The sequence below is a fragment of the Sinohyriopsis cumingii genome, chromosome 19 (genome assembly GCF_028554795.1).
Source record: "Sinohyriopsis cumingii isolate HCF-2022 chromosome 19, ASM2855479v2, whole genome shotgun sequence".
NCBI lineage: Eukaryota > Metazoa > Mollusca > Bivalvia > Unionida > Unionidae > Sinohyriopsis > Sinohyriopsis cumingii.
This window is the reverse complement of record NC_142979.1, coordinates 29097044-29112488: the sequence shown is the minus strand read 5'-3', so window position 1 is coordinate 29112488 and position 15445 is coordinate 29097044. Positions and strand designations below refer to the sequence as shown.

Here is a 15445-nt window from a genome sequence, read left to right as displayed (position 1 = left end):
GATCCGAGTTTGTAGCTCTGTTCAGATATAATTCTAGAAGAATTATTTATTTAAATATGGAATTACTAAGTGCTCAATGACAGTGTTAACACATCTATTTTGGACCTTTGTAAATTCTTTCCAAGACATTCTGGATTACATCATTGTTATTTCAGGATATTCAAGACTTGGTACATCAGGACATTCAAAACTATTTGGGCATTCATCACAACTGGAATAATTCAGAAGATTCTATACTTTTGGGTTTGTGATAGGACATTTAGGATTACTGGGGATTTAATTCACAATATGTAAATATCTTTTGAATTTTCACTTTGTATTCTAGGGAAATAAATTTAATTTTACTTAAATCACATCCATTCTGTTGTATATCTGATGACCTAGAGTTGCAACAGAAGATGTAGTCTTATCAGTGCTTGCTCTTGGACGTGTATTACAACATCTTGCCAATCTGTCTCTGAAAATTTGAACATAACTGCTTGTACATAAATGTTCTCACAACTCTCTCAAATATAATTCTGAAAAAGAATGATGTACAGGAAAGTGAGCAAGAGAGGACAAAACTGTGAAGACTAAAAATTCATAATTTATGCTGTTTATTCTAGTTGTTATGCGTATACTGAAAAATATCACAATTTATTTTCTACTGGTACACAAAAAAAAAAATTTCAAGTTAGAAACTTATTACATGGTGCATACACATCTCTCGCTTTAAAGTTCTCATAGCAAAAGCACATCGTTTTGGTGTACATTATTTTGAATCTAAGCTTGATAACTAAAAGAATATTTGCAATTTTATCTTAATACTTCACTTTCTGATAACTTCATTGAGCTTCTGCAAAATGATGCATATATATGCTTCCCAGCAATAATTGTTAAAAATTATAGGCATTCTTTTATGGCACAGAGTCGCACCAAATATTGTTTGGAAATATAGAGATTTTACAGGATATTGTAAATATGATGATGTAGTAATATTACAAAAATTCACATTTTATAATACTTGTATAAAAATTAGATGTTACTAAAAGCACCATACCTTTATAATATAATATAAACATGTACATCAAGAACTCCTAAATACACATGTACTGTGTATCTCCATCTCCGCTTGGATTTTAAAGAGGCTGGTTATCTCCTTCACCTTCAACACGGTTTTATTATTAGACATATCTAGATAATGCTAAGTAAAAGCAAAAGCTTGATCATGCTGGTTTGAGGTACCCCCATCAAAGTTGGGTTCCCTGATAATCTCCATTATGCCTAATTGGAAAACCTTTGTAATTTTTACATATTTTTCTACAATTGTAATTTATGGATCTTTTGAGCAAGCATTATGGTAAATTTGTCATGGTTGACATCTGAATCTTGATCCAAGCCAAAGTTCTAATTTTGTGCACAAGAATTCATGCAATAATGGCCCACAGCCATGCAAACAGCTCTTGTATTGTATGCAACATAGCCTCTATGGCCTTGTCCTGTTGCAGTAAGATTGTAATGTTAGGCAGGTTTGCAATGTGATCCAAGTCAAAGATTTTAAATGTTCTGCACAAGAATTCATGTATTAATGAACCCACGATATACCATCTGCATACTATATAAAACAGTCTAGTTCTTGGCTGCCTCTATAATCAGGTCCCGAGCTATTTGGAAAGCTGCAATCATCGAGCTCAACTGAATCTTTTCACTTGTACCAGCTGAAAGACGGTACCTGGCAAAGACAAGTCATCCATTTCTCTTTACAAAAATAGATAGTTAATAGATTTACCATATATTTTCATTTGACCGCAATACATATTTTTGAAAACCTATGTATTTGGACCCATTCTAGAAATAATAACTATGCACACAAAAAAATAATTACACAATAGAGGTTTTAGGCACTTACCATGTAATCTACTTCATGTTGGGGATTGGAGTATAATATTGAGCACTTTACAAAATAACTTGTTCCCCATTATTTAGTCACAAGAGTTTTTTAAAAAGTGTATTAATATGGAAACTTACCAACCCAACCCTGACTCAACATAATATCCTTCCCTCTCCTTTCTAGGATATGATATCAGTGCCTTAAACTCAATGGATGAGGTTAAACAAGAAGATTACAAAACTGCATTTTTAAAAATAATGATCACTTAATATGCCAAAGATATACGAATATCAGTCTTGTGACATTTTCTGTAAAAATGACTTTGTTTTTTGAGCTAAGGACTCGTATGATGAGGTATGGGATATCTGCTGGGGTCAAAAAGTGATGGCCTGGATAAGGCAAATGACCACTGCCTTACATCACCCTTTGCTGTGACTCTGACCTCAAGATAGTGGGAATTCATGAGGTGCTCTTAAGTCAAGATACATAAAAGGCCCCATGTTTTAATAAAATATCTTCATCAGTCCAAAAGATATAGCAGTATTTGGAAGAAGGAAGTTCATTAAACTTTCTCTAGTGGTTCAAAGAGTTACACCTTTGAGATGGAAATAAGTCTGATTTACATTCTGCCTTGCTGTGACCTTCATCTTTAGGCAGGAGACCTGCTTATGGTATATGATACACTATCTACACATACATAAACTGGCTAAAGTTTCATTTAAATATCTTTAGTTGTTACAAGAGTTATATTTTGGACAATGGTACAAGACAGGGAATTAATTTTCCCTTGCCGTGACCAAGACAATGAGGCATGGGGCATGGTATGGAACATATTGCCTATATGATATAATTTAACCAAGGTTCATTAAAATGTATTCAGTGGTTCAAAACTTATAACCTGGTAACAGGTACAAACAACACAATGAATTTCACCTTTAAGTGACTCTGACCTTGAGGCATGTGGCATGGCTATGGTATGAAATATATTGCCTATATGATATATGATTTAACCAAGGTTCATTAAAATGTCTTCAGTGGTTCAAAGGTTATAACCTGCACATGGGTACAAGCGACACAATGAATTTCACCTTTAAGTGACTTTGACCTTGAGGCATGTGGCATGGCTATGGTATGGAACATACTGCCTATATGATATACGACTTAACCAAGAATCATTGAAATGTCTTCAGTGGTTCTAAGGTTATAACCTGCATATAGGCACAAGTGACAAAATGAATTCCACCTTTAAGTGACTTTGACCTTGAGGTAGGGGGCATGGTTTTTGTTATAAAACATATCGCCACATATGATTTATATTTGGGCAAATTTTTAAAATATCTCGAGATTCAAACAAGTGTACAAGCAACACAATTAATCTTACCTTTAAGTGGGTATGCTACAAGATTCATTGCCTCATATCATGAAGTATATTTAGGCGAGGTTGTATTAAAATATCTTCAGGGGTTCAGAAGTTAAACTTTGGAGAAAGATTTAACTTACAGAATTACATTTCACCTTGCAATGACTTTAACCTTGGGACAGTGTGTGTAACTATATCATGATATATACTTAACCAAAGAATGTTATCAGATGGACACACACACATGCCTCACTTAAGCCATGCCTCTCACAAAAAATGACATTATAAATATGGTTAAATGTTGCAAATTGTTGGAGGATCAAAAGTCAGTGCTAGAAGAATCCACAGTCCAGTACAGATGAAAAGTGGTAGTAAGTGAAGAAAAATATATTATTTCTGAATAGAAAATACAATATTAGTCTCATTATAAAATTTTGTCCAGCTGGATAAGTAGTAATTTTTTGATGACTGCAACGACTGATACTTACTCACAATCCGCTAACTTCTCTAGAAGATGAATGCGTACACTCAAAGGCAGGTCAACTGCAATACATCAAAAAAATTATAGTAAATTTGTTCTGTAACTTCATCACTTTACTCCTGGGCAGCTGCCAAAATGTACTTAAAATGTAGAGTCAAGTAAATTTTTGAGTGGTAAAGGAAAAATTATTTAAAAAAACAGTATCAGCCAAGAAATTTGTCAATTATACGAAAGTGGCAATGTCCCCCTCCTCCTGGAGGTGACAAATGCCAACCACTTTTCAAAATCATCATCATAGTAAAAATAGATCAAATTAAACCTGCTAAATAATGCCTCAAACCTCTTAAGATACAGTCACTAAAACATATTTCTCGACTGTGGAATAGAAATTGATAGTGCAGAAATGTAAACAAAAATTCAAGCAACTGTTCATTGACATATTATGATCTATGCACTAATACAAAACTTTACATTTTATTAAACCACCTGCACTACTGATAGGTAAATAAAATAGTGGATACTATTATTTTTCATGTTATTCTTCCATATTATTGAATTTGCTTCTACTGACTGCACAACTGCAACGATCTCCTGCTGTCACAATGTTCCCAGATCAAGGTCAATGACGCATTCACCCTGATGTGCTGGTATTGTACGTAAAGGCAGATTCAGTTCTGCTATTTCTAATCGGGTGCATTCTAATCAAGTCAATACATTTTCTGTTGTTGAGAATTATCAAGCTTTGCAAGGAAAGAAAAATGGCATAGAATGACATTTCAAGCAATATAATAAAACGTGTCTCAAAACTCAGATTTAAAAAAATCAGCCTTCAAATTATCCTGATTATATAATCATATCAAAGTAGTCAGTAATGAAAATTTCATAAAATAGCAATCAATAGCTTTGTAAATAAAAGAATTTACTAGTAAGAAACTTAATTGCTCAATCCGATTAAAATCAGATTTCCATGGCTACAGGGAGATCTGATGCACACTAATAACACGTCATATTCTGTTGACCCTGTAGTTCACCAATCGAATCATAACTTTCAAATTATTTTAAAGTAACACACATTTATCTGTTTGGCTAATAGAAATAAGTGGAATGGGAATTTCAAAAGGTCATCAGATGGTGAACTTTTATTGGTGTCTTTCAGATCTCCATGAAGGACTGTGGTGATATGATATTAATCAGACTGATTAATTGCTATACCTACTTCTGTGAACATATTTATGCACTTCAGTAAGTACATCTTGTAAAGCTAAACCTTTTGCCGTCTTCAATTGGGTGATATCTGAGGGGGAGTTAAGTAACAACAGTGATAAAAAAATAATGTTGAGTACCATCTTTCTCATTTTCATCTGTTGCAAGCTGAATGTATACAGTTCATAATGCTCAGGGCTATAAATATCTTACACTTGCCCCCAGTTTAGATTTATATTGGACAAAAGGCGTAATTTTATTTCTTTATATTTTATATAAAATTCTGGGCAAGTGACAGAAAATTTTACATGCCCAGTAAACTTTTCAACTTGTCCAAGGCCACTAGACAAAGGATGTTTTTCATGTTCTTGGTTAACAACTTATAAATCATATTCTTTAAGGCTCAAATGGGTATAACTACAGAACTTGAAGAGAACCAGACCTTGGATTATATATTAACAAAAATAAATCTGCAATGAATTGATGTAAATGTTCTTGCAAACAACACACAGAGTATATTCCACACAGAGTAGAGTTTCAGTAATTTTCTGAAATTCATTCTCTTCATTTGTTTATTAACTACATCTACCTAAGATGGACTTGACCTATTGTCCCCAAGAATTAGGACAAGGATATTGTTGTACCCTTCATTTGACAGAAACCACACCTTCAAAACAAATGGGTGGGAAATTGACGTAACATGGTTAACAGGTTGCCCATGTGGTGACCATTGGTGAGAATGGGGTCCCTCTTGTGTGTCCTCCAGTGAACGTACAGGTCTAGCTTCATCAAGCAAACATTAAAATATGTCACTGTAACTGTAGCATTTTTGTTTCACCTTTGAACCACTTTCAAACAGCTTATGTGAGAAGCCCAATGCTGAGATTTTACCAGGATCTTATTTAAAGGGTGGAACTCTCCCTTGTCACAAAATGGGGGGGGGAGACTAGAAAAAGAAGTGGATGAGGAAATAGCCACAGTTCAAAATTTACACAACATTCAGTATCTTTCTTTCTTCCCTCTAATTGTACAAAAACTGATAATCTGCTGATTGTTTCTGAGCTTAATCTGTGCCTTATTTGTGTATGAATATTGTTCCCCTTCACAATCTGCTGTCTGAAGCAACAGATGCATAGCTGCCAACCTTCCAGGCTCGCAATTAGTGAAAATGGGATAAAAAGTAGTGAATTTGGACATAAATTAGTGAAAAATACCACGACAATAACTCCATCCACTCTGACTATCAATACTACACTATATCAAGATTGCAATATAAAACTAAAACACTACATATATGCAGAAATATATCTGCATTTCTATTTATTATGGTATTCATAAACTTCACTTGTTCTTGTGGTTATTTATCAAGACATGATACTGTGGCTGACTTGAACTTCCTCAACTGCTTGATCGTAAATTTGTTTTCTAAACAGTTCAGACTTCTTGCCTGCTGGTTGATCTTGGTGAATAAAATTGCTGACAAATTTTCTGCAGTTAAGAAGGCCCTAAATTCGGTCTTATTTTTCCTCACTAAAGAAAATACTCTTTCGCTGTCACTATTGCTGTGAGGAATGCACAGGAGCTGCAGCACTTCTGGTTCTTCCACAGGAAAATTTGGAAGCAATTTTCTAGTCCGGGAACGTTTGTCGGAACAAATGTTTAGCATGGTCTCCAGCTGATAAAGGTAGATTGTGTTCAACATGAAAACTCACAAATAATGCTTCAGCGATGGTAGCTTGCAGGTCTTCCGCCAATGCCTTAAAATATTCCAGAGCTGAAATCTGCGAATTCTTAATTTTCCCAACTTCTACTTGTTTTTTGCAACCAATGTGCTTCCTCACATCGTCTTTGCCACCATGCCCAATATTAAAATTTGTGGCACACTGTGTGAAAAAAGCACGATGTATATCATTGTGTAATGGCAGAAGGCACTTCCAATTTTTGATATATTCCAAATTAAACTTCACTTTTTGAGCAATACATTTCTTTTTCCTTGGGGAAGACATTTTCAAGATCTTACATGCGATGCTGAATGGTAACTCAAATCAGTGTTGGTGACGCATGCGCAGAGCAAAATTCCGGTTAGGTCCAGTTTCTCTCAAAAGCATTTGTAAAACTATTCTTATACATATAGATTAAAATAGGCTAAAATGCTTGATACCGGACCAACTGTACTAATCGGCTGTAGTTCTACTAATATCGCGACCAGCAGTACCGGACTGTTTCGGTAACTGCCAATAGCACGACTAGCGCTTAACGGGAAATCGGTTATTTTATTAAAGATTTAAAATAATTGAGAATTGGAGAATTCGTGAATTTTTGGCTTGTGGCATGAATCACTGAAAAAGTCGTGAAATTCACACCAAATTCGTGAGGGTTGGCAGCTATGCAGATGCATAGTTAACTCAAATAGACTGAACAAGTTGGGAAAATTCTCTTTGTGGTAGTTATGTACAATATTCCACAGCCTTGACAACACAAGTTTCAAATGCAAATCCTGCTTAAGCTCAAAAGCCCATATCAGGAACAAAGGTTGTGCAGTCATTTAAATGGGCCCAGTAACCATCTGGGTGGACTCCTTAGGCCTGGAATGGTTCAACTCTTGCCTTTGCAATGCCACATCACATTGATAGAAATTTGAGAAAGAAGACAGAGCATGCCAGACAACTGATTCCACAAGATCTCTAATGGAAACACCTTCAAATGCAATACTTCTCAAAACAGCCTGCATCTTTTAGATGAAATCTTCATGAAACACCTGATTCATGTCAATTCTGCTGTTTCTTAGTACATTATTTTAACCCCTGGAAGATAGGGGATTCCATTCAGCACTGACATGATCTGGCCAGTTTGTAAATGTCTGTCTGATGGGTCTAGAACTGATGCCGGAAAAGGGTTGCCTTTAGATTTTCACTGTCAATTTGAGTAACGGGGAAGAAATAAAAACAAAACAAAGCAATGTGATGATTAAAATGAATGAAGTATCCTGTAAGAATATATCACAGACTACTCCATATGAAACACGTGTTCTCAGCTTGGTAATAGTCATTCTGTCTGGAGTGTGCTGGACTTCTACAGAAATATACAGTAGTACTGTGTACACCAGCAGAGGAACTTCCATACCATTTGACAAATTTCTGGCTTTGTATGCCCTTGCTTTAGGAGGCACTTCATCATGTTCACAGGGCTGTATGAATACTCAGACTCATTCCTCGTGTATCTGATCTTTCCAGCCACCGACAGCACATAGAATGGCCTTCACTTCCATGAGACTGATAAGAAGCACCTTCTGCATTGTCCATTTGCCATGGACTGTTGTTTAGCATAGCAGCAGGTGGGCTCCCCAACCTGACAAATTGGTGTTGATACTGATTGACTTTGAAAGGGTATTTTTTCTAGGCAGTGTATCCCCTAGGGGTGCAAGATTGGGGGTCAAAATTCCCCTTGGTGTCAAAAATAGGGATCAGACTGAGTAAAAAACTTTGATATCAAAACTGGGGGTGAAATAAAAAATCTTGGGGTCTCTGAAGCACAAATGAGGGTAAAGGGAAACACTGTCCTAGGAGTATTACTGATGCTAAACATTTCCTGTTTTGCCACTGAAGCAATAATTGCTGAATCTGGATTGACATCATAATGTGATGATCTAAATGAACAGATATAGGGCACCAGAGTGCCATCTGCAAAGGGCACATATATGGCTATGACAAAGCAAGTCTACAATTGTACTGACAGGGCTACAGATCTAAAGAAACTTCATCACAGAAATAGAAGTCTTGGCAGAAACTAGACTACAATGCAGTTATGATCTAATCAATGCACTTGAACATTTTAGTTGAACAAAGCTGATGTAAATATGAGCAGCAGTGTTGAATTTTCCAGCCTAGCAGGTGAGGTTTCATCAATCTAAATCTGCTTACAAAATGTGGGTCCAGCATTTAGTGGCTGTAACTCCATTAATGATGACAGAAACTAAGGATCAGATTATGCCCAAGATGTATAAATTCTGAGCTGCATACATTTCCTGAAATCCAAATATAATTTAAGATTATTACTTTAAGGATATTCTGAATATTCTGTTTTCTTTTTTGACATGATTAGAAGTTGAATATTACAGACATGAGATCAGCAATAGCAGCAAGTGTTTGCTCAATCCAATATAACAGTTAAAGACAGGCATGGTAGCCTTGATTTTGAATGAACCAATCATATTTTAGAACTCTGTTCCTACATACAGGGTTAGTAGCATATTTCATTCAAAACTGTCAAGGTTTTTCAAGGTTAAAATCGTGTTTTTCAAGGTGCATTATTGCATTAATTTTAAAGGATACACAAACGAAACTGTATGTAAACCCAAGTTAATACTTACTATTACTCCATACGAGGAACATTTCTTGCAAATTTATTTAAAAATAAAATAAAAATAAAACAAAGTTAATAGTATCATCATTTCCCATTAATATTAAACATCCTACATCTGGGCATTAGAATAATATAGTCACTGAACAATTGTACTCTGTCTACACTACACTATTTACAAAGCCCAAAATATGTTAGAGCGAATTTTTCAGTTCTTGTAGCTTGTCATCAAACTGTTTCTCAAGAGCTCCAAGTTCAGCAATTTTGTCCTTTTTATTTTTTCTCAAATTATTTTGATGTCATGAGAAAGGAAATTTTCCTATGGATCTCTGCTTTCAATGCATAGTCATCAGTAACAGCTGTCATGTCTTTTTCAGTACCTTCCTTTCTTCTTCACTCATCCCCATAAACAAAAAAAAGTAAAGATATTTTTTATGTTATTGCTTATTTAAAAACAGTGTATGGATATTTGAAACTATTTCATACTAGATATATTAATATTTCTCTCAGCTTAGCTATAGTCTATATTTTTAGATCTGTTGTGTTCATTGCAATTATCGTCTGTCCTATTTCCACCCAATCCCAAAACAGAACCAGACTGAACTAATTTCGTAATTAAGACTATATAGTTTCTATTTTAAAACTTGAATCTCTGTGTTCTCAGACATACCTCTTTCGTCAAAAATGATTTCATGCTGAAGGCTTTTTGTTTTGCCTGTATTAAGAGCCATTACAAGAGCTTGTTTTTTTTGTCCAGCTGTATGTGACCGTGGAGCACTCGCTCCCACTGCACACAAATCAACAATATCTTTCTGGCATAATTTGCATTTTGCAAAGCTCTCCAAGAAAGATATCATAATTCAAACTTTATATTTTTCTTCATCTAGCCACCAAAGTTGGAATCGGCCTTCGGCCATGTCGAAGCGAATGATTGAAATTTAAACTACTGCTACATCCTGGCTTCATACAATCGAAAGTGCGCGGTGGCCAGTTGTGGAAAAATTTCTGTTCCAGCACAAACTTAGCAAGAGATTGTTTTTTTGTTGTGCTTTTTCCTCCCCTTTTATTTTTATTTAATTCTGTTAAATGAAATTATTAATTCTTTTTGGTACCCAGACAATATTTTTGAATTTTTGAGGTGTTTTCAAGGTCCTGAAGGAACAATTCATATTTCAAGGCTTTTCAATCAGAATGGAACAGTGCCCATTTCTAAACATAAAATTGCATGGAAATTTTATTTTTTTATAACACAAATTTTAGCAAAAAAACCATACACCCTTATTCAGGTCCAAAATACAGGACAAATACAGGAAAAATGGGACACTTGGTAGCTATGAATTACTTCATCACTGAAAGCCATGCATTTATATTTCTTTATTCTGATAGAAGCTATTGAAAATTAACAATAACCTTAGCTGGAAGGATTTATTTTTAGTGTAAAGAATAATATTAATGGTTTGTTCTACTAAAATATCTAGTCTAATCACTGCACCTAATTATAGGTTCGTTGCAAAATGAAAGTAAATTAGGGTGTAACCTTTTATTGTCACAGATAACAGCATTTTTAAATGAATTCACAAGTGTTGTGAAATCAGAAGGAAGGATACTGTTGTATGCTGTTGTGAAGTCTTCATTCAGAACCCAGTTAACAATATTCTCTATATCTTTCCGTAATGGATGCCCAACACAAGTGTACACCTTGTCTTCATCAACGCTATCATATGCCATGTGTGTACTCTGTAAAAGACAAGTACAAAGTAAGATCAATGACTGATTAACTACAGTCACATGTCAAATATGGACTGTCATCACACATAGAAAAATAAAACTGGCGTAATACCTATCTCAACAAAAAAGCCTTGTGCAAAAACTGCTGCCAAAGATTAACCAAATAAAGATTTTTGAAAGTATTGTTCGAGGAAATGAACAAACAAAAAAGTGCTAATGGCAGTAGGGCTGGATTGCAAAAGATAAATGCTGGAAAGATTCATTTCTGTACAGTGTACCTGTCTCTTTAACTTTTTTGGTTGCTATGAACTGAAGATTGACAGAGCTAGGTACCACCTAAAGAACTCTTAGTTTTTTATTGATGGCACCAGTACTCTTACAATTTCATATCAAGTTCTGTGAGTCCTTACGCAAGATTGACCAAAAATCATGGGACTAAAATACAGGTTACAGTTACCTAATTTTCACTAAGTGGCATAGTAATGCACTTGAATCATCTAAATTCCAATTTATTTGACTCTACAAGAAAGCAAATTTTTAGTAAATTATGTTTCTCCGAGAATACTTACCTGATCACATTAACGTTAGGGATATATGCCTGCTACCTCTCGAATCCAGCCCTACTAAAAGACGAAAATTCATCTTTTCTGTCTATCTCATATAGACCAAAGGGCAATAACTCTTGCCCCTTACCTCCCCTTGCCAACGCCAGGTGTCACTAGTTTTTTAAGCTGAGCGATATATATTATACGAGGATGCTCGCATAGCGGGGTGGTTGGGAGGGTTTTTAAGTAATGTGATCGGGTAAGTATTCTCGGAGAAACATAATTTACTAAAAATTTGCTTTCTCCCCATTTGAAAGATAACCCGTTCTCCTAATTTCGTCAGCAACACAGCCTAGGGTCCCGTGATATGTGACCCCTATATACGGTTAAGATGATAGCTATTTAAATCTTCTTACCTACGAAATTTCACTGGCGAATCCAGCGAAGCTGATAGGCTGTGCTGATTGTTTTAAATGGGTCTGGTGGTCATCTGGGCTGCCGACACTGGACCTACCAGATTCAAGGTTTGCCTCTGCAAAGCCAATCTCTGAGATAAAAACTGGAGAAGGTTGACTCTGCATGCCAGCCAACAGCTTCTATTATATCTCGGATCGAAACATTGCGTTCGAATGCAAGGCTCGCCGAGATTGCTCTAATCTCATGAGCTGTAATCTTCATGAGGCGACTCTGATCTTGTGAGACCTCAGAGTACGCTGAGCGTATAACCCACTTCAGCCATGAAGCAAGGGCTTGAGGGGTGATATCCCATTTACCAGCTTTGACCGGAAGAAAGAGGCGCTTACGTGTGTCCCGACACGCCTCTGTGCGTTTTAAATAGTGCTTGAGTGCACGAACAGGATCTTGCATGGCTGTTGCTCTTGACTTATCTATGGAAGAGAGCGAGCGAATGACGATTCTTTGATTGCCAATGGATGGTAACCTATTTTTGGCTACAAAGCCTGGTTGTGTCAGGAGGACCACCGAACCATCTGATCTGAACTGAAGAAAGTTCTGTTCACCGGAAAGGGCATGTAACTCGCTCACCCTGCATGCTGAAGCTAAGGCTATCAAGAAACATGTTTTGTATGATAGTAGCTTTAACGAAGTGGGGGCTAAAGGTTCAAATTTGTCTGAATTGAGCCATGTTAAAACCCAGTACAGATTCCATTTTGGAAACAGGGTGAGGGATTTTGGTCGATTGAAATCAAAATTGGCTAAAAGATCTGATAGATCTTTGTTATGCCCAATATCACATCTACCATGATGGCGGAATGTGTCTGATATCATGGAGCGGTAGCCTTTGATAGTAATTGGGGCCAACTGTTTCTACTCGAAAAGCCAGAGAAAAAAGTCGGCCAGTTGAGGGATTGAGACACTCAAAGGGACGATGTTATTGATATGGCACCAGTCCCTGAAAACACGCCACTTTCCCTTGTAAGCCTTCAGAGTGGAGGGCCTTCTTGCTCTTGAGATTCTCTCCACAATCAAAGGTTTAAATTGTTTGTCTCGCAAGGCTGTCCGGACAAGAGCCAAGCGTGAAGAAGAAGACGGTCTGGGCAGGGGCGGGTTGGAATCTTCCTGGGTAGATCTATCGCTAGATCGAGTAGATCGGCAACCCAGGACTTGTTCCATCCGAGAAGGGCAATCAGAATCATCCGACAGTTTTGACCCCTTAACCTCTGGATTATTTTCGGTACCAAAACCGCGGGAGGGTAGGCGAAATCCCACAACCCCTCCCAGCTGATTGATAGAGCGTCCACGGCCCAAGCCTCTGGATCTGGAACCGGAGAGACAAAGATGGGCAACTTGCAATTCCACCTTGTCGCAAAAAGATCGATCATCGGACGCCCCCAAAGTGTGCAAATCCGAAGAAAGACTGACTGATGGAGTGACCATTCCGTGTGAATGACTTGACCTTTCCTGGATAGAGTGTCGGCCAAGACATTGAGTCTACCGGGAATGTACCTGATTTGTACGTTGATGTGGAGGTTGTCACACCAACGTAGAAACTGCCAGATCAGAATGCACAGGTCTGGTGATTTGGTGCCCCCTTGTTTCAGGAGGTAAGTCACCACCACAGAGTTGTCTGACATAATAAGGACAGTTTCTCCTGAGAGTTGATCCTTCCAGAAATGAAAGGCATTGATGACAGCCCTCATTTCTAAAAGGTTGATGTGGAGAGGCCTCTCCCCTGGCTCCCACGCGCCGCTGACTGTAGCGAAGTCCGGCAACAGGTGGGCACCCCAACCGTAGGTACTGGCGTCGGTACATACAGTTATCTCTGCTTGGGGCATCTCCAGAGGAATCCCTGTGGACAGCCAACTGGGGTTGTGCCACTGACGCAGGAATGATCGTATCTCGGGCGTGATCATTATTGTTTGATTGAGGGGACTTGAAGAGGGGCGCCATTGTGCCAGTAACGTCATTTGTAAGGGACACATAAAAAGACGGCCAAGCGGGATCAAGTCCGCCGCCGCACTGAATAATCCGAGGAGTTGCAAGAATTCTCTCGCTGAAATCCACGTCCTGTTGGAAACGGACTCAATGAGTTCAACGATCCGGATTACACAAGCGCGAGGAAGCCGTACCAGATTCAGATCGGTGAGAAACTCCATACCCAGATGGACAAAACGCTGGGATGGATGGAGATCGGACTTTTTGCAGTTCACAAGAAAGCCTAGATGATCTAAAAATGCTAAAAGATCGTTTCTGCCTTTGAGCAGAATAGAACTTACCATATGCTTCTGGAGGATGTCGTCCAAGTACACTGCCGTCCCTGTAGATGAAGTCGAGCAGAACAGGGTGACGACGCAATCCATAACCTTGGTAAAAGCCCAAGGGCTGATGTTGAGGCCAAAGGGTAGGACCTGGAACTGATAAACTGCATCGCGGTAAGCGAATCGGAGAAATTTCCGTGATGCGGGGTGGATAGGGACGTGAAAATATGCGTCGGTCATATCTAGTCTGACGGCATACCCATCCCACCGGATGGAAAGACGGATTGATCTCGCCGTTTCCATCTTGAATTTCGGTGGTGAAATGTATTGGTTGAGGCGACTCAGGTCGATGATCGGCCTCAACTTGCCGTTTGCCTTCTGGGTAAGAAACAGCCTGGAATAAAACCCCGGCGATTGAGGTTTTTTCACAATCTCCACCACCCGTTTTTCTAGGAGCGACCGTATCTCCTGTTGTAGAAAGGTATCCTTCTCCCGATTGGACGGTCCATCCGTGAAGAGGGGAAAGGAGGACAGGGGAGGGGGTTGGATAAATGAAATCCAAAGCCCCTCCGAAATGACCTGGATCACCCAATCGTTCTGAGGAAAAAAGGTGGTCCAGTGGTCCTGAAATTGCAGGAGGCGGCCGCCCACAGGTAGGCTGTCCGCGGGTGGTGGGGAGGGTATGTCAACATTTAGAGTTAGGAGGCTTGAAGACGGAGAAACTGTTTCTTACCGCCTCTGTATGGTTGCCTCCTAGCTTGATTAGACTGTTGTCTCCTGGCATTGGGTTGGGATCTATACTGCACATTTGATTGTAAGGATCCCTTGTCCCTGGTCCACCAATCATCCCTCCGCTGTGGCAGGGGATTTTTTCTAAACTCCTGCGAGGGTTGGGCGGCGAGTTGAGGGGCATTTCCTAAGCTGCCTGCTTCCGAACTTCTTCAATTTTTCCTCGAAAGAGTAAAGGCGACCCAAACGGAGACATCCGTAAAGCCAGAGTATGATGGGGCTTCAGCGACGTGGACCGCAGACATGCGTCACGTTGTATCAGGTCTAAGTTGGCAGAAGCAGTCAATGCATTAGCCATAGAATGGTGAGCTGCCCTGTTAATAACTCTAGCAATCCGGGCTGTCACTTCCCAAGCGTGCTCATTGTCGGATTTTTCTGCGAGTCGGAAAATGG

At 38.3% G+C, this 15445-nt stretch overlaps 1 protein-coding gene across 2 annotated transcripts in view; it reads right to left on the bottom strand.

Annotated features, from left to right (window-relative positions):
• Positions 1 to 579: 579 nt before the first annotated feature.
• LOC149775343 (replication factor C subunit 5-like) overlaps positions 580 to 15445 on the bottom strand; it is a 53533-nt gene continuing 38667 nt past the window's right edge. For both annotated transcript variants that reach the window (XM_089943818.1, XM_089943819.1), the window contains exons 8-11: positions 10881 to 11010; positions 4928 to 5005; positions 3719 to 3773; positions 580 to 1711 (exon numbers count right to left, since the gene is read on the bottom strand). In XM_089943818.1, coding sequence (XP_089799944.1) covers positions 1609 to 1711; positions 3719 to 3773; positions 4928 to 5005; positions 10881 to 11010 — 366 coding nt within the window. In that variant the 3' untranslated portion in view covers positions 580 to 1608. The remainder of the gene's footprint in view (positions 1712 to 3718; positions 3774 to 4927; positions 5006 to 10880; positions 11011 to 15445) is intronic.